General features: G+C 34.4%; 1 protein-coding gene and 1 long non-coding RNA gene across 7 annotated transcripts in view; one reads left to right on the top strand and one right to left on the bottom strand.

Moving 5' to 3' along the window:
* Positions 1–4382: 4382 nt before the first annotated feature.
* On the bottom strand, positions 4383–5384 carry LOC129804034 (uncharacterized). The gene is made up of 2 exons (XR_008751933.1): positions 5036–5384; positions 4383–4972 (listed from the first exon to the last, which is right to left on the bottom strand). It is a non-coding gene; the product is annotated as an uncharacterized LOC129804034 (long non-coding RNA).
* Positions 5385–5387: 3 nt separating this feature from the next.
* Positions 5388–27579, top strand: part of LOC129804023 (importin-7) — a 33813-nt gene continuing 11621 nt past the window's right edge. For 3 of the 6 annotated variants that reach the window (XM_055850982.1, XM_055850984.1, XM_055850983.1), the window contains exons 1-5: positions 5406–5603; positions 16947–19202; positions 22661–22806; positions 22875–23353; positions 23416–23559. In XM_055850982.1, the coding sequence (XP_055706957.1) occupies positions 5520–5603; positions 16947–19202; positions 22661–22806; positions 22875–23353; positions 23416–23559 (3109 nt within the window). In that variant the 5' untranslated portion in view covers positions 5406–5519. Of the gene's footprint in view, positions 5604–16946; positions 19203–22660; positions 22807–22874; positions 23354–23415; positions 23560–27579 lie in introns of all 6 variants that reach the window. The other 3 variants (XM_055850981.1, XM_055850986.1, XM_055850985.1) reach the window with 2 other exon arrangements.

Raw genomic sequence — 27579 nt, 5'->3', positions numbered from 1 at the left:
TCAACGCACTGGAAAATCCCATTCTTATGATCAATATTCTTGATCAATTTCTCCAACTACGCCCAATGAATACACCTTAATTCCATGTAAAATCATCCAGATTTATTGCTCTCGATTTAATTTATAGCGGTGAATCTTCTCAGTATTCTCAGTAATTTTCTGACGATCACAGGAAGATTCGGATTAATAATGCCTCAGTTGGAAACTAGAAAGATCCCCCAGGGACCATGGGGACGATCTTTAACCTGTTCATATCAAATTTCTGTATCACTGATCTTTATGATTCCCTCATCTTTTTTCATCATCATCGATATTTTTTGCGAAAAATTTGAATATTCAAAATTTACAGTGAATGTTGTCGCATTTTGGCTTATGTTACTAAAATGTGTACATTATTCTCCTATCTTACTAAATTTAGTAATGTGATAATAAATAAATTATACGGTTCTTGGCCAAGCAACAAGAATAACTTAGAAAAAAAAGTCAAATAGTGATAATCGATTAAGATATTTCGTTGCTATTGTGTGCCAAAAAATTAACACTGATATTTAAATTTAATACTTTGAGGTCAGAATTGGACTCAATCGGGTAATTTTTTTGCATTTTGTCGACAAATTTTTGATGTAGGGAATTTAATTTAAATAAATTGTTAAATAGACGGAAAATCACAATTAGTTTTCTTTGAGACAATTAAAATAAATTAATTTTAATTGTGTAGGTACTTTTTTGTACTTCTCATTATTAATTTTGTTAAACTCGTTTTATTGTTGCTTTAACACTTTTGTGGTATCTTCAAATGACTAAACTTTCTAAAAGCTTCTCTAATAAATTATAAAATAAATGGAATAAAAAGATATATATTGCGAAATAAAAATCAACAATCAATAAGACACAGAATAGAATATCAGTCAAATGAAATCAATTAATTTTTATTGGTAAATTTTAATTAGAAACTCGATTTATTGGTTCAACAAGGGATGTCTAATTTAATTATGAACAGAAAAATATATTTTGTAAAAATGTTCGTAAATGTTTGTGAATTCCTATGGGGGAGTTACAAAATGTTCGTGAATCGTATGACCCACGAACATGTTCGTAAAAGTTTGTACTTCTTTCACAAACATTGTTCGTAATATGATCATTTGACGAACATTTTTTGTACTTTTACAAACATTTGTTCGTAAATGTTCGTAAACACATAAAAAATGTTCGTAAAATTTTGTCATTTGTTCGTAAATGTTTGTTTTCCTGTCGAACATTTTACGAACATTTACGAACAAATGACAAAATTTTACGAACATTTTTTGTGTGTTTACGAACATTTACTAACAATTTTTTGTAAAAGTACAAAAAATGTTCGTCAAATGATCATTTTACGAACAATGTTTGTGAAAAAAGTACAAACTTTTACGAATTTGTTTGTGGGTTATACGATTCACGAGTATTTCGTAACTCCCCCATAGGAATTCACAAACATTTACGAACATTTTTACAAAATATTTTTTTCTGTGTGGCTAAAACATTTTTGGTAAGTATTTTGGTGAAAACCGTTAGTAAAAAATTCACTTGGTAAGTAAAACATCAAAATTGGTAAGTAAAAAAATCAATTTTGGTAAGTAAAAAATTGGGTTCGGTAAGTAAAATTGTAAGTTTGGTAAGTAAAAATTCAAAATTGATAAGTAAAAAAGCGAAATTTGCTAAGTAAAAAAATCAAAAATCGTAGGTGAACAAATAAAAAATGGTAAGTGAAAAAATCAAAAATAATAATAAGTAAACAAATTAAAAATTTGTATGTATAGAAATCAAAAATGGTAAGTAAAAAAATCAAAAATAGTAATCAAAAAAACCAAAAATGATACAAATGGTACAAGCATATTTTATAACTTTTCCAAAAATTTCCCTTTGCCCAGGAAATTTGCTTTTGCCCCACAGGGTGAAACTAATAATTTTTCAAAACACAGAAAATTTTCCATATAATTTCCAAAAGCATAGAATATTTTCCTTTGCCCTAACAAGCGTCACTGATAACTTCCTAAAATATAGAAAATTTTCCTTTGGCAAAAAGAGCGAAATTCATAAATTCCCAAAACACGGAAATTTCCCTTTGCCCCAAGGGGCAGGTAGAACTAATAATTTCCCAAAACATAGAAAATTTCCATTTGTCCCAAAGGGCAGGACTTATAATTTCCCAAAACATAGAAAATTTCCCTTTTCCCTAAAGGGCAGAACTTAACAATGTTCCTTATTAATAACGATAATATGTTACATACAGTTTAAGAATTATTATACGAAATTTGCATTATTTATGTATAAATATCGTTCGAGTTTGCCACAATCCAAATTTGCAATGAAGGTATCGCACTTCTATAAGCTGATCTAGGCTTATCACTGGTTTTTCCATTGTCCTAACAGTGAAACATTTTAACATTTATGATTTTTTTACCTATCAATTTTGTATTTTTTTTTACTTACCATTTTAGATTTTCTTACTCACCATTTTGGATATTTTTACTTACCATTTTAATTTTATCTTACCAATTTTGATTTTTTTCTCACCATTTTGGATTTTTTTTACTTACCAAATTTAATCTATTTACTTACCATTTTTGATTATTTTACTTAATCAATTTTTAATTTTTATGTTTTACTTACCAATTTTGATTTTTTACCTACCAATTTTGATTTTTTACTTGCCAATTTTGATTTTTTACTTACCAATTTTTATGTTTTACTTACCAATTTTGATTTTTTACTTACCAATTCTGATTTTTTACTTACCAATTTTGATTTTTTATGGCTCAGGCACACCTTTTAGATGAGGAAAATTTCATGAAGTGGAAATTGGAATCCCTTTCTTTCTAACATGTTTTGTATATGACTATCTCATTCTTTCGCATACCAAATTCGATTGAGCTAAATTGAATTTGGAGTGATGTTTAAAAGAAGAAGAGTACGAGGGAATGAGATAGACATATGCAAAGCATGTCAGAAAGAAAGGGATTTGAATTTCGACTTCATGAAATTTTCCTGATCTAAAAGGTGTGCCGGAGCCATTACTTACCAATTTTGATTTTTTGCTTACCAATTTTTATGTTTTACTTACCAATTTTGATTTTTTACTTACTAATTTTGATTTTTTACTTACCAATTTTGATTTTTTACTTACCAATTTTGATTTTTTTCTTACCAATTTTGATTTTTTACTTACCGAATTTGCATTTTTTACTAACAATTTTTGATTTTTTTACTTACCATTTTACAAAAATACTTACCATTCTGCTTCAGCCTTTAATTATTTTGTTTGGAATAACATTCGGTATAACCCTCTGAATATTTTACAATCCGTAAAGATTTAAGTACAAAATTAATATTTAAATAGTATCCAGGACTCTGAAAGTTGTACCAGAGATGAGATTAAGGACTTTTATTCATACAGAAATTATTAAAAATAAGAGGAATAACGCTGCTAATCAAATGAAAGATGAACATGTGTTTTTAGGACTTTTCTGTTCTCAAGCGCTTCTGCATTTATAGACTTTTCTTTGTGTTGGTTCCTGTGTCGACTGTTTTTCTCAATCCTCGACGTGTTCTAAACTCACTAAACAGTCATGACTGGAAGAAAACATAGAAAAATCTATTATGTAGAAGCACTTGAGAACAGTACAGTGCTGAAAAAACAAAGGAAATGACTCCTGAAGCTTTTTTTAGTACATGACTGTTCTCTGCGTAATCGATTGCATTGGTTCCTGTCACGACTGTTTGGCGGTTTAAAAACACGGCGGGGATTGAGGAAATCAGTCGTGGCATGAACCAATCGTGTACTAAAAAGAAACTTTCGTAGGAAGAAAGATTTCCGCTTATCAGTTTTTACTGGAATAGCATCATAAATCGATCACTGTTTTTTTCTTAATCGTCCATGAAGGGTTAAATCTTTGCTTCCTAAGAACGATAACCACTTGTAGATAGCATAAAAATAATACAGTTAAAATTTATGTTTACCCTGTTGAAATATTCCACTGGGTTCAACGGGGAAATCTTATCACAAAAACGCAAAACAAAGATTTGTACTCCAGAAATGAAGCAAAATACTGATCAATCCAGGGAAAGATTGAAGTATATCTTGAAAAGAAAAAAAAAACGTCATGGACAAATCTGAAAAAAAATGTAATCAACTTCTTCGGCAAAATATTATTGAATTTTAATTAATTATGCACGATTGGTACTTTCCACGCGCTGAGATTTGATTCTGTGATTATGCATAATTTGCAGTCACAGAAATAAAGAGAAAATTACCAAGAGGCAATTAATACTGAGGTGAAGGTCTTTTAATTCTTTTGATTTTTTATTGGTTGATTTCGATCAGAAGATAAACTATTTTTAAATAAAATTTGTAAATAATTCTTTATTTGTATAAATTCGTAAATGTTACAATACTTTCTAATTCAGTTTGTGGAACTCTTTATTAGAGAGACTGGTATCGGTGGTTTGGTAAAAGACGAAAGAGCCTCAGGAGGCAAATGCCTAGGAGGATCTCTGCAAATACTCCGAAGAAAATCATAATATTTAGGTAGGTATGTTGGGTGCTGCAGAGAATGGAAGGAACATAGTGCTTCGGTGGGATCACGGAACAGTTGTCAATGATGAAGGAGATGATCCATGTTATGACGCCCAGAAAGTGACTGAAGAACGACAGGAGGTTTCCGATTGCGTAGAGGAATTTACTGCAGCATCCTTCTGAAGAGACAGTGACTCTGGTGAGAGTGTCGAGGGAGAGAACGACACTGGAACTGACTCCAGCACCTCCCCCTACGGTTTTGAACACAGACAGCCAATACTGGGTGTTGTCAGTGCTTGGTGGCGAGGCATTTAATAAATTAAACCCTGCCGCATTGTAAAAGTAAACAATCCAAAAAGTTATTAGGCAGCAATGGATGAAGAATATGCTCCAGAGAATCTTCGTCATGCTTGTTGACTGGAAGATAGATGATTTTTAATAAGGGGATTTTTCTATTTGCTTAGAGATTTAAATATTTACTTCAAAAATGGGTTTAATGGAAATTCCGGGGATTTTTCTGTCAAAATTTGGTTTAGCATTACAAGAAAATTTAAATCCTCGATTGTAAACAATAGAAAAAGTGAGGTTAACTTGAAAAATACATGAAAACAGCCAGCAATATGAGGGAATATTTGAGATTTCTGCAAAATTTCGTAGCTTTTGATGAAGGATGATTGGATTCCAATTGGTAATTAACTTTTAAAAGGTGTAAAAACAGAGAAAAGCGGAATGAAATGATAAGAAAAACAAAAACAGCTGACGTGAATGTTTTTTTCTAGCAATTCGCTGCAGTACTGCTAGAAAAATCGATGGATATTTTCATCGAAATGATGCATTTGCAGCGCCACAGCCGGATAGTAGAAAAATTGCGAAATAAATTTTTAGTTCCGCGGAGTGATATTGGAGTGAAATGCGGTTTTTATGATTATTATTCGGGTAAAAAGTTGATAGAAAGTGAGATAAAATGGATACCCGAAAGCTTACAGAACTCCTCCGGGCCACCATGGACCCGGGGCAACAGCAGCAGGCCGAGGAGCAGCTCAATCAAGTGAGTTTTTTTTAAGGTTGTGGAATGCGGTGGCCACATTTCTTGGACTCCCTGACTTTTGCGCGAACCATGTGCTCGCATTTTTGTCCAAAAGAAACCTCAGGGGCACCAAATGTGGCCACTGGAGACAACTTGTGGCGTGCAGGGGGATACCTTGGTAGTCCAGGAAGTGGTTGGGTGTAAAAATGAGACGGCAGGAGGTGGATTTTGTGAGGAAAAATGGCAGAAAAGTTGATGACTTGGCGTGTGAATGTGTGAGTGTGGCGCGTCACAATTGGCTTGTCATTCGGCCGGAGACGATTTTCTCATGAATTTCCCCACTTTCCCAGCCGTCGGGGGCACTTGCTTGTGGGCGGATAACACCCTTCGAGAGTCCTTGAAGGCACCCCCGGTGGAAAAGTGTCACCAGCCATGAGAGATTCACCCCAAAAACAAAAATCAATGTGGAATGCCATGCGGAAAGAATCTGTCGCGATGACGAATCGCATCGATCGTGATTGGAATTTTAATTTATTCCCAATATTCTACTCACATTTCTCACCAATATTCATCCCTCCACATTTCTGTCTAGTCCCCATTTGGACATTTGCGAATGATTTCGTGGGGAGATTGCCCCCAAGGTTTTTCACGCGTCACCTCAAAAGGGTTTTTGCTCAATTGGTGGGGCTTCTATTCTGGATCTTTCTATTGAAGAATGGCTTTTCCTATCAAAGCAATTTTCTTTCAGTGAAAAAGTTCTAAAAATAAAGAAAATTGGCGCATTTCATGCAAAGAATTTCATGTTGGAAATTCTATCTGCAACTTTTGGCTTTGTTAGAGATTACCAAACAATAACCTTCCAATTACAAGAATGGGAATTAGAAGTAGTATGGGAAGGTTTGCAATGTATTTGTCCAATATTAAGGACTCTATGCTAAACAAATTAGAGCAACAAACATTTCTTTATTGCTCCAACTCGAAGAAATGTCAATAATCCTATCCATTTCAAGTTGTTTTCCTATCTCATTCCCTCTTTTGTCCAACGCACAATAACTTTTGTTTTGTAAACATGTTTCTGACATTTCAATGAGAGTGAATGAAACAGAAATCTAGTTATCTCGTTTTCTCTCATAGGAAATTTTGAAAACATATTTACAAAAGAAAAGTTATTGTGCGTTGGGCATTTCTCTGAAGAATTACTATTTTCTAATCATTTTGCAAATCTTGAGGTCATATTCAAGAAGGTAAACAAACTATTTTTGTTTTTTTTCATATTCTGTGTAAAATTAAACCCTTTTGCTCAGGTGAAGTAAAAGTGTCTCGGGTAAATGGTAATTGGTGTGTTGTACGAGATATTAGCTATTATCAATTATTATATTTTTTGGAAAGAGAAATGTCTGAAATAAGTTTGCACTATTTAGTTTAGATGCATGATCTAGTGGCAGCCAAAATCCCGAAAAAGCCAAAAATGACGAAATTTCAAATCTCGAATTACCAAAGTACCGAAAGCCAACATTCCAAATGGACCAGAATTCTGAAAGGGACCAAATTATACGATGGATAATGACTGGAATAATTCCCCAAGACAGAAAATTTTGAGACTTACGACACTTACGAAATTTTAGCTCATTCGGAATTTTGGCTTCTTCAGGATTTTGACGTTCGGGATTTTGGCTCATTCGAAATATTGGTTTTCCGGTTTTTGGCCATTCAGAATTTTCCCCTTTTCAGGATTTAAAGTTCCGGATTTTGGCTTTCGGGATTTCGGTTTTCGGGATTTTAGCCCATTCTAACTTTGACTTTCGGTATTTTGGCCTTTTCAGGATTTCGGCGTGTTGGATTTTGGCTTTCGGGATTTCAGTTTTTTTCAGAATTTGAGGTTTTTGAAATTTTAACACATTCGAAATTTGGCTTTCTGGTTATTAGTTATTCAGGATTTTGGCCTTTTCAGGATTTTAACGTTCCGAATTTTGGCTTTCGGGATTTTTACTCATATGGGAATTTGAGCTACTTGAAATTTTAGCTCATTCAATATTTGCTTTCGGGATTTTGGCTCATTCGGATTTTTGGCTTTTGGGATTTCGGTTTTTTGGGATTTTAGCTCATTCTAACTTTGACTTTCGGTATTTTGGCCCTTTCAGGATTTCGGCGTCTTGGATTTTGGCTTTCGGGACTTCAGTTTTTTCAGAATATGAGCTTTTTGAAATTTTAACTCATTCGGAATTTGGCTTTCCGGTTCTTGGTTATTTAGGAATTGAGCCTTTTCAGGATTTTAAAGTTCCGGATTTTGGCTTTCGGGATTTTTACTCATTCGGGATTTGAGCTACTTCAAATTTTAGCTCATTCAATATTTGGCTTTCGGGATTTTGGCTCATTCGAATTTTTGGCTTTCGGGATTTCGGTTTTTGGGGATTTTAGCTCATTCTAACTTTGACTTTCGGTATTTTGGCCCTTTTAGGATTTCGGCGTCTGGTATTTTGGCTTTCGAGATTCTCTTCTTTCAGAATTTGAGGATTTTGAAATTTTAAATCATTCGGAATTCGACTTTACGGTTTTTGGCTTTCGGGATTTTTACTCATTCGGAATTTGAGATACTTGAAATTTTAGCTCATTCAATATTTGGCTTTCGGGATTTTGGCTCATTCGAATTTTTAACTTTCGAGATTGCGGTTTTCGGGATTTTAGCTCATTCGAACTTTGACTTTCGGGATTTTAGCCTTTTCAGGATTTTAACGTTCCGGATTCCTCTCGTTCAGTAATAACCTCCCTGATTTGAGAGCTCTCTCCGGAAAGGTTTTTCCTTTACCGATTTGAAAGTATATCAAAGAGAACTTACCTAAAAACCCGTTGGAAGTTCGAATGTTTAAACCGACGAGTTACACAAAAGTGAGCAAGTTCATGAAAAGGACATTTATCTCAATAACATTGCAATTCAAACGTTCTGCCATCCTGAAATTCTACAAAACTACGCAAAAATTGTCTTTTGCAGCAAACTTTGCAAACTGTTTTTGACATTGTTGACGATTGAAGTGTCAAAAATTCGAAATGGCAGAACAATCAGTGCTAAAGCGGCGGGTATATGAATTTGTACTTTAGACTTCCAGTAGATTTTCAAACAACTTTGGCGTTGCTTTGGAGTGCCTTTGTCTCTTCGAAAGGTCATTACTGAACTGAGCCATTTTGGCTTTCGGGATTTTTACTCATTCGGAATTTGAGCTACTTGAAATTTTAGTTCATTCAATATTTGGGTTTCGGGATTTTGGCTCATTCGAATTTTTGACTTTCGGGATTTTAGCTCATTCGAACTTTGACTTTCGGGATTTTGGCCCTTTTAGGATTTCGGCGTCTGGGTTTTTTTTTCTTTCGGGATTTTTGCTCATTCGGAATTTGAGCTATTTGAAATTTTTGCTCATTCAGTATTTGGCTTTCGGGATTTTGGCTCATTCGAATTTTTGGCTTTCGGGATTTCGGTTTTTGGGATTTTAGCTCATTCGAACCTTGACTATCGGATTTTTGGCCCTTTCAGGATTCCGGCGCCTGGGATTGTGGCTTTCGGGATTTAGACCTTTTGAGATTTTGACTGGGACTTGTAGGGCCTACCATTTTTTTCCTTTATGCGTTTTGGCTGTCGGACTCAAATTTCGCCTGCGAGCTCAATCTCTACTTTTCCCTATTATACTAAGTTTGCTCTCATCTCTATTTGTAATAATTTAATTTTGCTTCATCACAAAAATCCTCTTTCTATCCCTATTATTTATACTTGATCATTGATAACTTAATGAACCGGTGAAAATCTAGGGTGACATGATTACTTCTTTTCGATAGTATCGACTGTCGATTGTGAAAAATTTAAATAACACTTGCACTTTTTGTAGATAATTTAGATATTTATTAGCAGTCGCATTCTTTTAAGAGTATCACAATAAATGACCCAGCAATGCGTAAAAGTTGACATTCGCTTAATCTAGCAGATACAGATTTGTCGATGATATCCATTAAATAGTATCGAAAAGTTATTACTTGACCCCTGTTTTACACTTATTTGCTGAAAACGCTTCAATAAAGGATCAAACCAAGAGCATCTGCGTCACAAAGCTAACACTTTTCTCATTTAGCTACCTTGACCGTCCTACTATTGAGCCACGGTTTTAAAAAAATTGACGTTCCTGTTATTGTTCGTTGCTTAGAGTAAAAAACTAGAGAGAGCTGCTTAGAGTCAGGGTGGTCCTTGTTTTTTCTACCTCTTTCTAAAAAAAAATCCATTAATTTCGGATAAGATTCGTAGTTATTTCGGATAAGCATCCTGTTCATACTTGATTCCAATTTAGTTTTGAAAAATTTCTTATTCACTTGAAAGGCCTTGAATTTCTCAGAAATTCCAATAAGTAATAAAACGACATTCAAAAAATATATTTTTTACATAAAAAATCATCTTATAAAATATGCATTTCGAGAGTATGAATTCTGAGATTGTGAGTTTATCATGTGATAAATTCACTAATCTGAGATTGTCTTATCTAAATATTTCAAAAGACTTCAACAAAAATTATCATATAAATTCTCGGATACTGTGACTGTTTCTCATGATATTTTATATGGAAAGCTCATGAAATACTCAAAAAAGGTGATCTAAAATCTGTGAATTTATCACGTGAAAATCTCATAAATTTCAGAATTCACCCGATGATTTCAGAACGAGGTCGGCGTAAATATTCTTCGGAAATTTTTTGGGTACATAAGTAATTTAATATCGATTTAAAGTTGTCTATTAAATCATCACAAAGCTATTGTGTAGTTGAAAATTGATCAAGTAGAAGGTGTTTTCAATAATTATCTATAATTTAATTCTAGAAAATGAGCAATATTTAACTGATTCATTACCGATTGTGACAGATAGGGCAAGATGGGGTAATTTGGAATCCTGTCTAATACGAAATTTTGAAATTTTCTAACAGTTTTAGATGGCAAAAGTAAAAATCAACGAAGAAGCACTCTCGAATGTAAAGTCTTGTACTTCTTTGTGGTTTACTTTTTCTCTTTGACCATCTGAAACTTTGAGAAAATCTCAAAATTCCAATATAGACATGATTCCATATTACCCCATCTTGCCCTAGTACATTCAGGTTTGGTATTTCAAGACCATTCAATTGACTCCAAATTTGATCAAATCGGTTGAAAAATAGGCCCAATAGATTCATAAATCACTCAAAGGATACTCCAAAATATGTAACTTAAGAGTAATAGATTTTTTTTGGGTAAAAAACCATTGGAACCGGTTCAAATTTCTCAGAAATTCCACGAGTTTTTCAATCAGTCCAAACATGACACCATTCAGTTGGAAAATAGGCTCTCTAAAGCTTTATTAGGAATGATTCAAGGGTATTTTCGTAAAAGGACGAAATGTTCGCCTGGATGAATTCTAAAACATGTTCAAAAAGGAAAGCAATCCCACAACACATGGTTTTTGGTGGGTAATGGGAGGGATGCGGGGAAAATCTGAGGCGTGTTAATGGTCTCAGTGTCGACTTATGGGGGCCCTCCGAAGGTCACAAATGTCTATCTCTAATCGTTTGAACTCAAGATCTTGTAATGATTCGACAGACGGACAACTAGCGTGACGTTAAAAAATGCGATACTTGATCAAGCTGTTTGTATCAAAGACATGAACAGTATTTTCACTAAGTACCTTATTAAGTACTTTCGACTAAGCACTTCTTAAGTGGTTATAATATTGTCTATAAAACATATATTATTAATTCCTCATATTTTTTTTCTGGAGGAAAAACTAAAAACATGTGTGCATCGCATTTTCTAACCCAGTTTCAACATTTGCCACCAGATGTCGCTACTTTCGCCAAAAAATCCTTGAGTAAGGACGTAATAAGTACTTTTTAAGGACTTTGTTTTATGCCCTTAATAAAGCTCGATTTTAAGAGTAGGGACAATGTATTTAATTATAACATTGCCATAGTATCGGCTTACTTTAAGCTAGTTAATGTAATTTTATGTACAGTAAATAATGATATATTAATAGATACTGATCACAGATGAGCGAAGCTTTAAATTTTTATGCGACTTAGTGTGAGAATTTACCTCAGGACATGAATATCACAAAGTCAGTACTTTGTTTATTTACATATAGAAATTCTTCAGACTATTTTAATGCTTCCCAAATGCAATTTTGAAGAAGATTGTTTAGAATTTTATATAAAATTTTATTCTCTTCAGCAGAAAGTGAGAATGATAGTAAAATATCCGTGCGATTGCTATCGCTACAAATTGCAATTGATTTTGTGCTTCACCTTCTGTCTCATGTGTAAATCGTTGCACAAATCGGAAATTCATATTTTTCCACTGACTTTTCGTGCATAAATTACCATGCAATTGTCTGTGCACCAATGCACTCTATATATTGGTATTCCTATTTGCTAGACATACAAATGTTGAAAAAAATGGATCAATATGATGATCTTTCGAGGGCAGGGATTCTCTGTTTCTTTTTCTTGTGCCATTTTGTACTACTTCTATAATTAGATGAGTAAATTTTGCGGGAAAGAAATAAAAAACAGCCACGGTTTATTGAAATTGTATTGATTTAATAAGATAAACAGCAACAATTTTTGTGGTGAGGTGGAGTATTTTTTTCGCTCGAACTCTCTATGGATAGAAATGAAGGCTAAAGGGTGAAAGATAGAGCTTTTGAAATTTTTTGCGGACCTTCAAATGAGCTTGCAAGAAGCTATGGTATTTGTCTGTCTATTATCAAACTTCATGAAAATTCTTTTTTAATAGCAAAACTTTTTTTTTCATCTTATCTTAAATTATTTTTTATGCAAAGAGTCTGACCACTCGATAGTAAATCAATTATTCTTCTAAAGAATAATAACTAAAGCGTGTGCACTGTGCACGTTAAGATTGCACCCAAAAATAATGCTTTAAAAATGAAGTCTATATAATATTAAAAAAAAAAAATTTTGAATCTTTAATTCATTGTAGATTTATTAGAAATATTAGTTTTTTTTATTCAAGTGTTTCATTGGCGAAATCTCGAATCTTCTTCTTGAGTCCTCCCATAAAGTTCTGTACAAGATCATCACCGCGGTTCTTGGTTGTTTCATTCTATTTTTTTCTTGAAGTCCTCGATGTTCTCGACGCGTTTAGCCTTCTTCTTCAGATCGTATTTGATAATAGCCCAATATGTTTTGTCTGGACGGAGATTTGGAGTGTTTGGCGGATGCATCTCCTTGGGTACATAACGAACGTCGTTCTCTTCGCACCATTCTTTGGTTGCTTTTGAGTAATGGCACGACGCCAAATCTAGCCAATCCAGGCGTTTTTGGAGGCACTCCTTGATGTAAACTGACGAGTTCATGTTGCCCTGTACGAAGAAGACCTTACTCTGTCATCCACATGACCAGATCGCCATCCAAACCATATATTTTTTTGGAAACTTCATAATTTTTGTACCTGTCCTTATTCTTACATCCTGCGCAAGACTTTGCGGTGTAATATTGCTGTCTTGGTAATTGACGTCTCCTTTTACGTATGTTTCATCATCCATTAAAATTCACCCAATAAAGCCAGACATCATCTTATCGTGCAGCCTTCGAGCTCGTGTTTTAGCTGACTGACTTTGTGCAACCGTCCGATGAGGGCATTAAAAGTCTTCAGTCCATTCCTATGTTTGCTTTTGTGCACAAGACTGGGAGAACATTTAAGTTTTTTAGCCATATCCCTCACAGATGTCGAAGTATTGTTCTTGTGTAGCGCATGATCACCTTTTTCTCCAAATCTCGATCTCCAATATCCCGATTTTTTTCTACATCGAGGTTTCTGGGCAGTGGTTTTTCACTATCGAGGAATCGAAGAATCACCCTCCGGACGGTCTGGAGTGAGGTATTTGTGAGTTTTAAAAGGTCCGCGTAATTAATTCCAGGATTTTTTTTAGATACGTGTACATGATCAGTTCCCTTCTCTTTTCCATTATTATTTCGTATCTTAGTGAAAAATTAACAGAATTTAATGAGAGTTTTACCAAAAGAAAGGTAAAAACACGTGCTACAAGGTTGTTTACATAAAACGAAAATGCGGAGCTAGTGACATCTGTCATAAAAGTATCAAATCATTTGGAACAATTTTATCGTGGACACGCTTTATTACTAATTAACCAAACTGATTAAAGCGAAGTAATATTGGATGATTGCATAAGTTCGTAGGACTGCCTAAGATAAATTTCAACTAATATTTTAGAAATATAATTTGTAAAATCAAGGATATAGTCTCCATTGATCTTAACACTTGTCCTCAAAAGATATATAACCTCATCAATCCCATTCTTTAAGAAAGAACCTGTTTTTTTCTTGAAGAAAGTTCGCAAGGTCGTTTTAGACGTCTTCCAAGCAATCCATATTTTTGGGCATCAAACTATTCTGTAGAGATTGAAACAAATGATAATCTGAAGGGTCAATATCTTCTAAAGAATATTCTTGGCTCCCGAGAATTTCCTATTGGAACTTCTGTAATTTTGGCAGCGTCTGCTATTCGATGCATGATTTAGTGTTGTCATTTTGGAAAATTATGGCCTTTCTTTTGGTCGAAATCGGAAGTTTATATTAAAAAGGCGAATTGAATCTAATGAAATTGTCACGGTGCTTATGTATTATGATTGTTTGATCGCGTTGAAGTAGCTCAAAGTGATTAAATTCCCTGAAATCCTATCAAATTTACAGCAACTCTTATAATAATTACAAAAAGATCTTTTCCACTCTATGCTGTTGTATTAGATCCATGTCTCATCGCCTATTAACAATCGATCCAGAAAGGTTTCTTCATCGCAACATATCAGGAGAGAAATGGCTACATTCCGTACAATCATACGGTTCCCCTTATGCCTTTCAGTCAAAAATTGTGACACTCATCTATTGAGCTTTTAAACGTATCAAAAAGCTTTTCGAAAGAGCGAAATACGATCGAAGTATTATTGTCCAACATCTTAACAGTCTAGGGTAAGTGTGCCAAATTTCGGCATAATTGCATATAAGCAACGAAGTCCTAAGTTTGAAATGCAATATTTTTAATTTGTATTGATATTTTTTGTTTCTTCCTTTTCGGGAAGATTGTGTGGAACCTTGAAAACTAGTTTATCATCTTTGTTTTCTTTAAATCACTTCCTAGAATATTAAAAAATTAATAAAAATATGGACATTGCTTTGGGTAGTATTCCGGCCACTTTAAGTGAAATTCCGGCCACCTTGTTTGTGAAGCAACGGATTGAAAATTTCAAAACGTCATACAGAACGAGTTTAATATTTAGTTTAATACGTTTTTATATGACCCACAAGCCCTGAGATCTTCCGTGTATTTTGTCCTGAAGACCTGAAGAGTAGCATCTCAAATTTACGCGCAGATTCCCATAGAAATTTGCCCTTCCTGAACTCTTTCAAGGCCTATTCCACATGATCTTTTTCATAGAAGCGATGGTTTTTTTCTCTGGACATTGTAGAGCTCAGAAATTGAAAAAAACATAAAATGAATAAGAAATTTAGGAAAGCAAAAGATGTTGCCGGAATAGGCAACACTACCTCACCGGAGAGACGCTCACAAAGTTTATACTTTTTTTACGCGAAATACAGGATCCAGCTGCGAAATTTTACCCGAAATTTAAAGATTTATTCACTATTAACATAAACAGAAACAATCTTTAATGAAAACTAATCAATTTTCATGAAAAAACACCGAAGGAAAACCTTCTGCACTTCACTACAAATCACAAGACTGCTAGAAACACAATCGATCTGTCACATTTTTTGTAAGATTCTTTCCACACTGGAGTTTTTACAACGCAATTTAAATTCAAATTATACCTAAAATTTAACATGAAGGCAGGACACGAATGTCCCTTCCGGAAGCCTCAGTGGAAAAATGATTTTCAACTCAGAGAAAAAATCTTCTCAGTTTCCCATAGCTTTTGGCGTACTGCACGCCTTCCTCAGTGGCTAGAGAGGAAAATTTATTGGCATAAGTTTACATTGAACATACATAAAGAGCTCACAAGCAAGGGAATCATCTTTGTCTTACGACACTTACTCGCTGAATACAATTTAGATCTCTGAATTACGTTAAAGATGGAAAAAGAACACCAAAAATGAATAGGGGGTGAGCGATCTGATACACTACAAGAAATTGAGAGAATTGGCAAATTAATTATAAACAATTTTAACATTTTAACAATTTTAAAATTTAACGGTCTTTGTCTTAATACATCCTAAAATGAATAAATATTTAAAAGTAAAATGAATTCATTGCCTATTCGAAGATTACATGGGGTAAGTGTGCTAAATTTCGGCATAGTTGCATGCAAGCGACAAAGTCTCAAGTTTGAAATGTACAATTTTTAATATAAATTGAATATTTTTGTTACTCTTTTATAAGGAGTGCTTGGAACCTTGCAGACAGTTTATCATTTTTATTTTCTCTAAAATCATTCTTAATACATTTTTAAAATGAATAAAAATGTAGACATAGCATTGGTGGCCTATTTCGGCCACCTTCATTCTTATAGTTTTTTTGCCTTCCCAGAATTTTTCCAGTGTCTCTTTCACATTACCTCATTTGTCGAAGCGACATTTTTGTTATTTTTTTGCACTGTATGATCTCTAGAGTATGCAAAAACTAAAAATTCATCGAAATTCGAGGAACAAAAAAAGTGGCCGGAATTGCAAGCCGGCCGGAATTTGGCACACTTACCCTACATAATTTTAATTACAGTAGACTCTCGCAAATTCGTCTCTTTTAAGATCGGGCTACTTTTTAATTTGGGCAGCGGTTACATTTGAAAAAAGTTTGTTGTCATTTTTCAAGTTTGATTATGATTATCAAATGAATCAAATTTGGAATGGTTTGTCTTAGTTTTGATGTGATTTTGCATTATTGAGGGATTTTCATGCAATTTACGTTATATATGAGTGTGTAAACTCAATATCTATATGCACATGAATAAAAAACGTTGCATTTCAAAAAGTTTGTCGCCCGAATTTCTGTCTAATTCGGCTGACATTTCGGTCCCATATGCCCGAATTTGAGAGAGTCTACTGTAATTTATTTGCATGACCGAAATTACACTCAAAGTGGCTGAAGTTAGAAGCTGGTTGAAATTTGGAACACTTCCCCTATATTACATTAATTTCTCGAAATTGAATTGAATTTATTTCATCTTTTTCTTGATCTTTCCCACTCACCATGCGTCCACCGCCGTCTCAGCGTTGATTCCAACTTCCAGGACCAACGAAATAAGCACGCCACGAAGTTTTTTTTTTTGATATGTCTTTTTGAGGAAAATTGTAATGAATTTGTTGTTTTGTTTAGATCCACAAGATAATTGGATTTGTGCCCACATTGCTGAGAATTGTCATGCAGAATGATGTGGATTTGCCGGTGAGGCAGGCTGGAGTGATCTATTTGAAGAATCTGATAACGCAGAATTGGCAGGATAGGGAAGCAGAACCGGGAGCTCCAATGGTTTATTCAATTCATGAGCAAGATCGTGCTATGATTAGGGATAGTATTGTTGAGGCAGTTGTCCATTCGCCAGATATTATACGTGTGCAGTTAGCAATTTGTGTCTATCATATAATTGTGTCGGATTTCCCGGGTAGATGGACACAAATTGTGGATAAGATAAGTATTTATCTGCAAAATCCCGATGTCAATGGATGGACAGGTGCATTGATTTGTCTGTATCAATTGACAAAGAATTATGAATATAAAACAGCTAAAGATCGTACACCATTGACTGAAGCTATGAATTTGCTATTGCCCATGATGTATCATTTGATGGTGAATCTAATGCAGGATCCATCGGAACAGAGTGTATTGCTGCAGAAGCAAATACTGAAAATTTATCATGCTCTAACACAATATTCATTGCCATTGGATTTGATTTCGAGAGAGACTTTTTCCCAATGGATGGAAGTTTGTCGGCAGATTGTTGATCGTCCAGCACCAGATTCCAGTCATATTGACGAGGATGAGAGACCAGAGATGGTGTGGTGGAAAGTGAAAAAATGGGCTATGCACATAATGGTGAGAATGTTTGAACGCTATGGATGTCCTGGGCATGAAGTTATTAAGGATTATCAGAAGTTTGCTGCATGGTTTCTGCCAACATTCACCACGGGAATTTTGGAGGTGTTACTGAAGGTTCTGGATCAGTATCGGAATAAGATTTATGTGTCTCCACGTGTACTGACGGATATTTTGAATTATCTCAAACAAGCCAGTGAACAGGTGTATTCGTGGAAGTTGATTAAGCCTCATATGGTGGTATTGATACAGGATGTAATATTTCCAATAATGTCCTACACGGATGCCGATCAGGAGCTTTGGGAGACGGATCCGTATGAGTATATTCGGGTGAAATTTGATGTTTTTGAAGATTTTGGCTTTCCTGTACCAGCTGCTCAGGCTTTTCTCCTAACCAGTTGCAAGAAGCGCAAGGGTATCTTGCAGAAGACTATGCAGATTGTTATGGAAGTTTTGACACATCCAAATTCAGATTCAAAACAGAAAGATGGCGCTCTGCACATTGTGGGGACATTAGCTGAGGTTTTGCTGAAGAAGAAGATGTTCCGGGAACAAATGGAGACTCTACTGACAAATTATGTCTTTCCGGAATTTGGTAGTCCACATGGGTTACTGAGGGCCCGGGCATGTTGGGTGACACATCATTTTCATGAGATTAAACTGAAGAATCCTCAGGTTTTGGCTGAAATTATGCGATTGACATCTCAGGCATTGCTGACGGATAAGGAGTTGCCGGTAAAAGTGGAGGCAGCTGTTGCACTTCAAATGTATCTCACCACTCAAGATCACTCCCATCAATACATTGAGGCACAGATAAAGCCCATTACCATGGAGATACTGGCGATAATAAGGGAGACACAAAATGAAGATTTGACAAATGTCATGCAGAAAATTGTTTGTACTTATTCAGATCAATTGCTACCCATTGCTGTGGAAATTTGTCAACATCTCGCCACGACATTCAGTCAAGTCCTGGAATCGGATGATAGTAGCGATAGTCGTGCCATAACAGCCATGGGATTGCTCAATACCATTGAGACACTGTTGTCTGTGATGGAAGATCATCCGCAGATCATGTCAAATCTCCATCCAATTGTTATTCGTGTCGTTGGACATATTTTTCAGCAGAATGTCATTGAGTTCTATGAGGAAGCCTGTTCCCTCGTATATGATCTAACGGCAAAAGTCATCACGCCAGATATGTGGCAAATGCTAGAATTGATCTATCAAGTATTCCAAAAGGATGGTTATGACTATTTTGTGGATATGATGCCAGCACTTCATAATTATGTCACAGTCGACACGGAGGCCTTTCTATCGAATCAAAATCACCTTATTGCCATGTTCAATATGTGCAAGTCCATCTTGACGGGTGATCCTGGTGAGGATCCTGAATGTCATGCCGCCAAATTACTCGAAGTCATCATTTTGCAGTGTAAGGGACGCATTGACGAATGTATCCCAATTTTTGTCGATCTTGTCCTTACACGTCTCACCAGGGAGGTTAAATCATCAGAATTGCGCACAATGTGTCTTCAGGTAAGTTACCACATTGTCCTGCTTTCAATACCAAAAAAAAAGAAAAACTAAAATAACAACAGTTGAAGAAAGAAAAAACACGTCGTGTGGTGCTGTTAGATAAGATGCTTATAAATTCAGCAAATAATCACATGGAAAGTGATAACAAAAATGTATTAATGTTATTTTGGGTGTGCTATGTAAAATTAGTAATTTCCAGGAATTATCCATCAGATTTGCACAAGTGAAGAAAAAAAAAATGTTTTATCACCATTCAAATTCACAATGTGACTGCAGGCATTTCGAGGTCCCTTGTAAAAAATCTCAGGGTGCAGAAAGTCATCTAAAGCTGGCTATACATTAGACACAATTTATTGAAATATTTCTTATCAATATCAAATATTGACAAAGATTGCCTCCACATTGCAAAGATTTATTGACATAAATGTTTCACTATTGAAGAAAATTGTCCAGTGTGTAGGCAAATATTGAAATATTTGTTTCAATATGGAACATTTTATTTCATTATTTTGAATGGCTACAAATTAGGCCAAATTATGTCAATAAAAAATTTCAAAGTCACATTGAAATAAAATTTCAAAGAAGTTCTAAATATCAAGTTGATTTGATATTTCCTTCAATATTTTTTAATGGTCAGGAATCTTCTTCCTTCAGAACATCACAGAACTGCCGGATTTTCCTTGTTTATGAATGAAAACACATCCAAGATCAAAATTCAAGTCAAGACACATCTCTTCTGCTTCCTCCAGAAAAACCCAGATTCTTAGAATTTGGTTATATATTTTGTTCAATCTCCTCAAGAGCCCTACTTGGTCAGAACTAATCACCTGCTTCCTCCAGAAAATCTTAGAACTTCTGGGATTTTCTTGAATATTATGCCCAAAACCAGTGAGATACTTTCTGTGGTTAGAGGATTCCTGGAGCTTCCTCCAGAAATCCCAGATCTTCTGGGATTTTCTTGTTCATTATGCCCAAAGCACTTCATATAAGTATAATTTTATGATACGATTTGGAATCCTATAGAGGGAACGAAGGCTTGTGGTTGTGGCCATCAAGTCCTTTTGCTCGCGATGGTAAACTCTCCTACGCTATGATACGAAGCATGATCCTGAAAGTCTGTGAGAAATCAAGTTATTAAGTCTATTTGGCTTTTGTTTCCAATCTGAAGTGTTTTTGACATAATATACAAGAAAATCCCAGAAGATCTGGAGTTTCCTCGAGGAATCTCCAGGAATCCTCTGAATACAGAAAGTATCTGAAGTGCTTTGGGCATAATGAACAACAAAATCCCAGAAGACATGGGATTTCCTGGAGGAAGCTCCAGGAAGCCTCTGACCACAGAATGTATCTGAAGTGCTTTGGGTATAATGAACCAAAAAATCCCAGAAGATCTTGGATTTCTGGAGGAAGCTGGAGAAATCATTGATCAACTTGGGTATTTTTGGGTGTTCTTGACAAAATATGGAAGAAAATCCCAGAAGATCTATGAATCCCTGACTAGACTGGTGTTTTTAATATTGAAGTTTTAATATTGAAGTCAATTTGTTCAGTGTGTAGGCAATTATTGAAATATTGGTTTCAATATTCGCTTCAATATTGAAGTTTCTTTTCAATGTCACTTCGAAAAGCTATTATTTCAATAATTTGTCTAATGTGTAGACAGCTTAAAGAAAAAGGTTCATTGAAATCGGTTGTTAAACATTAGAGATAGAGATAGAAGCGGAGTGAGGAGGGGTACGAAATATCATTGGAAAGGTCTCGATTTCAGAGATAATATACACAGTAAAAAAAAATAAATATAAATATATAAATATTTTTCACATTAAAAAATTAAATAAAAAATCGCATTAATTTTTCTCATTAATGCTATAAATCAATTTATATCAAATTTTGCGGGCCAAGTCTACCTTTTTATCAACAAATAGATCAAATTTTGAATATAAAATGATTCAAACACAGAAATTACACATTTGGACTCTCACCAGCGAAAATTAATGTGAATTATATTAAAATTTTAATGTGCAAGTGTGATTACACAGTTAGGGAAAAATAATTTTAGGTAAGTTAGGAAATATCATTTTCTCTATGGGTCACGGGTGAGCCAATCGTCCTTAACCCTTTAAGGACGAGAAGCTTTCCGCTGAGCGAAATTCAACGAAATCAAGTTTTCCTCGATATTTTAGCCTAAATAAGAGATTTACGGTTAAAAAGAAATTTTTCCATCCCTAGGAGTCCTGGAAAACTATGGGTCATATATGATCCAATCGTCCTTAAAGGTAAAAAAGCACAAAATTTTCCAGACGACTAGTTTACTCGTTTGCTCTGTTACGTCTTGTTCCAAATATATTATGTTGCTTTCGTTCAGGGCATAATATGTGGATGATTTCGGGTCCATTGATCATGAAATTTTTTTTCCCATTTTTGAAGTCATGTGCAAGAGTAAAAAGTTATGAATTTACAAAATATACGCAAAAGTATCTCATAAATTATCAAAATATTACCTTCTTCAGTCAGTATTGCACTGGGAAATCTCAGCTAATTGATATATCACACAATATTACACGAATAATTAACTATTTTGCGCACACATAAACTAAAACAAGAAACAGTCTAACCTCAAATCTTCGGAAATTCACTAGAGACAAATTCGGTGTTTTTTACCTTTAAGGACGATTGGGTCATATATGACCCATGAAAATATGAAGCTTTCCTGAAAATACCAATAAACTATAATTTTTACTTTGTTAAGAAATATTATGTATAGTTATTATAGTTTCTAGTCATAAAAGGTTTTTGCTTAAAAAAAAAATAGAAATATTATAAACATTAAAATTCAAGTAGCAACGTGAAAATTTGAAAATTCGTTATTTTTGAGCTCAAATATTTTTTATATAGCAAATAGCTGGAGATTTGCAAAAAATATCCTAGATTCCTACATCTTTCTACTTCGTGATTAGGTACAAACATTAGAAAGAAATAATTTCAGGTAGTCAGGAAAAATTATTATCTCTTTGGGTCACGGGTGACCCAATCGTCCTTAAAGGATTAACTGGGCAATTTTGCATCACTTTATAAGAAAGGTATTAAAAATTGAAAGGTCATATTTCCATGACGTCTCCTGAGAATTTGTTAAAAGACTAGTTAACGCTTTTATGAAGGAATCTCAAATTTACGTGATGCCGTATGATTTTACTTGCAATTTAGATGGAAAACAATCAGAAATATCCTCATGTAAAATTTTGCTAAATTTAATGAACTCTTGCACAAGAATCATGACGCAAATGAAATTCAGAATAGCACAAATATCTTTCAGCACCGTCATGTGAAAAATCTATCTGTTAATCTTCCAATTTTAACATCTGCGAGTGCTTTTAATGTTTTAATGAATATTTTCGGATTGTAATGTTTATAATGTATTGGGCAAAAGTTCATTGGCAATTTCCTCATGGATTTCTTAGGTCGTCATTGCGGCGTTGTACTACAATCCAACGTTGTTGCTGTCGATTTTGGACAAGATGCAGTCACAGCTTCAGCAACCGGGATCAGAGTCTATTTGTTCGCACTTTATCAAACAATGGCTTCACGATACGGATTGTTTTTTGGGGTAAGAAAGGGGGAATATTTTTGTGAGAAATTTGAGGATAAAAGGTTAATCGTGGGGATTTTTGGCAGGATCCACGATAGGAAATTGTGCGTTCTGGGACTTTGTACGCTCATGTCAATGGGCGAGGCGAGACCACCGGTGCTGAATGAGCTGGTGGGACGCATCTTGCCAGCTCTGATTTTGCTCTTTGAAGGCCTGAAGCGTGCATATCAGGTGCGTGCTCAGGAAGCTGAAGAGGAAGAGAGTGAAGATGATGATGATGACTGTGAAGAGGCACTCTCAAGCGATGAAGATGATCTTGATGAAAACAATCCCAACTTCTTGTCCAATCTGGCGAATAGGATTAAGGAGAAGGGAGCAAATCACAATTACGACTTTACGGACATCATCAAGGACGACGATGATGATGATTCAGATGGGAATGCAGATGATGAGTTAAGCAATGAGATTGATGAGACTGCTCTTGAGAGTTACACAACTCCTCTCGATGACGATGATGATCCTCAGACGGTAGACGAATACATCACTTTTCACGATGTTTATCAAAGTAAGGGAATGAACAAGAGAGTTTTTTGGGGCAAAATTCGATAAATTTCTTTTTTCTTGTAGATTTAGCTAAAGTTGATGCTTCATGGTACGAAGCACTCAATCGAGCACTGAGACCAGAACAGATGCAAGCAATAAGTGAAATTCTCTTATTGGCACAGCAGAAAAGACATCTCAAACAATCGAAACAGATCGAGAAAAGTGGAGGTAAGTTTTTTTTCTGTTTTATGTACTTTTTCTTGGTTGAAAATGATTATCTGCGGAGTGTCTGAAAATTACTCAAAAATATTTGGAAGCTTTTTTGTAATTGAAAATTCAATTCGTAATTCTTTAATATTTTTTTCATGAGAATCCTAAAGCTGGTTTAAAGTACACTGAGAACAAAAAGAGGGTGCGATTAACTTTTTTTCCTCAGAACTTTAACGCATTTTAGGTGTAAAAATACATCAAGATTTTTTAATGTTAATTTTACACTTTTTAAGGGTAATATTAACACGAAAAAGGGTAACTTTAACCCCTAATACACCTAAAAAGTGTAATATTTACACCAATTTGGATCAATACTGCAGGATAAAATTAACATTTCCGAAATATTATTTTAACTTTTTCGGATTTCTCTCAGTGTACTTTATTACACTGAGAGAAATCCGAAAAAGTTACAATAACATTCCGGAAATGTTAATTTTACCCTGCAGTATTGATCCGAAATCGGTGTAAATATTATGCTTTTTAGGCGTATTAGGGGTTAAAGTTACCCTTTTTTCATGTTGACTTTACCCTCAAAAGGTGTAAAATTAACATTAAAAAATGTTGATATATTTTTACACCTAAAAAGTGTTAAAGTTATGAGGAAAAAAAGTTAATCGCACCCTCTTTTTTTTCTCAGTGACGTACACTGAGAAAAATCCGAAAAAGTTAAAATAACATTCCAGAAATGTTAATTTTACTCTACATTATTAATCCGAAATCGGTGTAAATATTATGCTTTTAGGTGTATAAGAGGTTAAAGTTACCCTTTTTTCATGTTAATTTTACCCTTAAAAAGGTGTAAAATTAACATAAAAAAATGTTGATATATTTTTACATCTAAAAAGTGTTAAAGTTATGAGGAAAAAAAGTTAATCGCACCCTCTTTTTTTTCTCAGTGTGGAAATGGCAAGAACTTAACTTTAAAATTGATTTTATTGATCTACTTTGAAGAGGATAATGTAAGAAGTCCCTACATTTTTTGATATCAATTATAGCGTTGTCTGTGAGTATCATGAACTCACTTGTTCGCAGGCATCCTGACCTAATAAGGAATGATTTCCAATTAGAGGAAATATTGTCTTAAAAGAATATTAAACCTTAAAGAGAGACCGCGTGGGTGAGATAATTGAGCTCGCGTAGATTATAAAGGATCCTCAGGTGCCGGATACCACTGTCCAGTACTTGACCTGGTAATTAGCTCCCTCTTGTCCGGAATATCACGGTATTTCAGGCTGAGGTCACAGCAATCCTGGTCGGAGTATGGAGATATATTTTCTGATAGCAGAACTGATTTACTATCCTTCTCAGGATATACGGTAAGAGCTCATAATTTTGACCAGTTTCTAAATTCGGACACTTTGAGGATAAAATTGGACACTAAAAATAAATTGATTAAAATGATGGATTTTTATTCCAATATTTGATTAATAATGAATTCTATCTAAATATTTGTTCTTTTTGGAAGATTTTAACACTTAATACGTTAAATTTTGAAAATGATTTGAGTTAAAATTGCTTTGTTGAAAATTCAGTGTGAGCAATTGCTTACGAGAAATATGACAGAACTTCGTGTTTACTTCAGTCTTATTTAGCTGTGGTGAAGTATTAACAATTTTTCTTCACTTTTTTTGAGTGATATTATTGTCTTGTGGAGAATCATGGGACAAACCGAAACTGGATTTTTTGTCGTTAAATCTACTAAATTAATACTTTGTCGTCCAAAATAGGATCATAATTACGGTGAAAAATTAGAAGATCCAGACATCCCTTCACCAACAATCTTCCTGTAAAGTGATAAAAACTGCTCCTGATAGTTCGGCAATTATCGGTTCTTATAAGGGATGGATGACGGAAAGTGTTTCTTCGAATACATCGTAATCAATAAGAAAAATATTTAAATTTGTATTATTTCTGAAGGGTTTTATTTTTCGGCCGATATCTTCTACATCTGATTTCATATGGCCGAAGCAATATTCACAGTGCATAGTTGCAATTTTACCATTTTTTTTACTAATTTCTGTAAATATTAAGAGATCAAATGTAGAGATATTGATAAATGGAATGCTAGAGTTCCAATTGGCATATTCAAAAGTGCCAAAAATTGGTTTAGAGCTTTTATTTTAAGCAAATTATGGAGCATTTTTCTTAACTGCCCGATACCTACTTCCCTTACCTTAGGAAGATATTTTGGGCAATGTTTTAAGTGATTTTTAAAACGGTTCAAATCGGCTGAGAACCTATAAATGGTAAATGATGCGAAAAAAAACACTTTGCCACCCCTTTTTAACAACTTTCTTAATCGAAATAAATAGTACACAACCCGTTTAACAGCATCAAGATCATTTCGAGGACTTTTTAAGGGGTTACATGGGTCTCTCAGGTAAAAAAAAATCATTTCATTTTTTTTATTTTATAGGGTAAGTGTGCCAAATTTCGGCATAGTTGCATATAAGCACCGAAGTCCTAAGTTTGAAATGCATTATTTTTAATTCATATTGATATTTTTTGTTAGGGTAAATTGGTACAAGTTGGACAATGGCAAAAGTTGGAAAATCTCGCTGGGACAAGTTGGACAGGCAATTTTTTCTTGATAAATACAGTACTAAATTTTAATTAGTATATTTTTTTATGTTATAGTTTAATTATTTGGTTCCTTGTGCTGCAAATAAAGTGAAAATCTATTCATATGAATAAGATTTAACGTATAAAATTCTCACCTCAATTGACAGTGTAACTTTTCACCGTCGAAAAAATACATCGATCGGCCATTTTTTCCTAATAAAAACACAAGAAGAGTGACTTTGGTTTTTCGGTTCTGTTGACATTTCTCAATATTTCTGGCAAATTTTAGTGGAATAAAGTGTTTAATCTCGATAGTTAACGGTACGTAATGGTTTTATTTGATATAATTACTAACTGTATGAAGAAAAAGTGCTTATTTGAAGCGTGAGCAAAAGTGACAAGTTGGACATCCGGAGATACGATTGTATTGCAGGGGTTTTCTTTTTATTTCAGATGGGTAAAAAGGCAAATAAATTGAAAAAGTACAAATCCTATACTCAAGACCAAGTGAACAAAGCACTGGAAGCTTTTCGTCAAGGAAAGTCACTAAGTCAGGTGTCAGTATTATTTGGGGTGCCAAGAACAACACTTTTTAATAAGCTGACCGGGAAATGTCCGGAAGAATGCTCTGGGGGAAGGCCTCCTACGCTGCCAAAAGATATAGAAGATGAGCTCGTTGAATGGATTTTAGGATGCAGTGACAAGTGGCATCCTATAACAAAAGATCAAGTCCTCAACACTGTGCAAATTATTTGTAAGAAGTTCAAGATTGTCAACGAGTCCACCGATGGAAGGCCAGGATACTCTTGGTTCAAGAGCTTTTTGAACAGATACCCAGAATTGAGACTTCGTACACCAGAAGCATACACAACCCAAAGAGCTGGTATTACCACTGAGGACATCACTGAGTGGTTTGAGAAAACTCATGAATATTTAAAATCCAAAGATCTTCTGGAACTTCCTCCTGATCGCGTCTTTAATCTTGACGAAACGGGTGTAATGCTTTCGCCCAAAGGTGGACAGGTATCTAATATTATTCTATGGAGTTTTTAAATTCATGTTTGAAGAGGCTATGCAAGAAAAAAAAAGAATTAGACTTCAGAAACAGGAAGAAAGGCTCAAAATAAAAGAAGAAAAAGAGCAAAGCAAGAAAATTAAAATATCCAAGAAAAAGATTTAATAAATAATATATATCTAAGCCTTAATGTTTTTTACTTTTTAATTATACACTTTACCCTAGTGGTATAATTGATTCAGTTTGTATGGCATTCAGTAAAAAATCTTGAAACTTGCACAACCTTCCCCTACGCATTGTCCAAATTCCCACGTCCAACTTGTCCCACCCTGTCCAAATTATATTGTTTTGCACTCACGTATTTTTCTTGTATTTAAGAACTTTTCAAACTGTTTTTCAAG

The sequence above is a fragment of the Phlebotomus papatasi genome, chromosome 2, assembly GCF_024763615.1.
Source record: "Phlebotomus papatasi isolate M1 chromosome 2, Ppap_2.1, whole genome shotgun sequence".
Taxonomy (NCBI): Eukaryota; Metazoa; Arthropoda; class Insecta; order Diptera; family Psychodidae; genus Phlebotomus; species Phlebotomus papatasi.
Note: the sequence above shows the minus strand (reverse complement) of the source record. Positions and strands in the feature narration are given on the sequence as shown.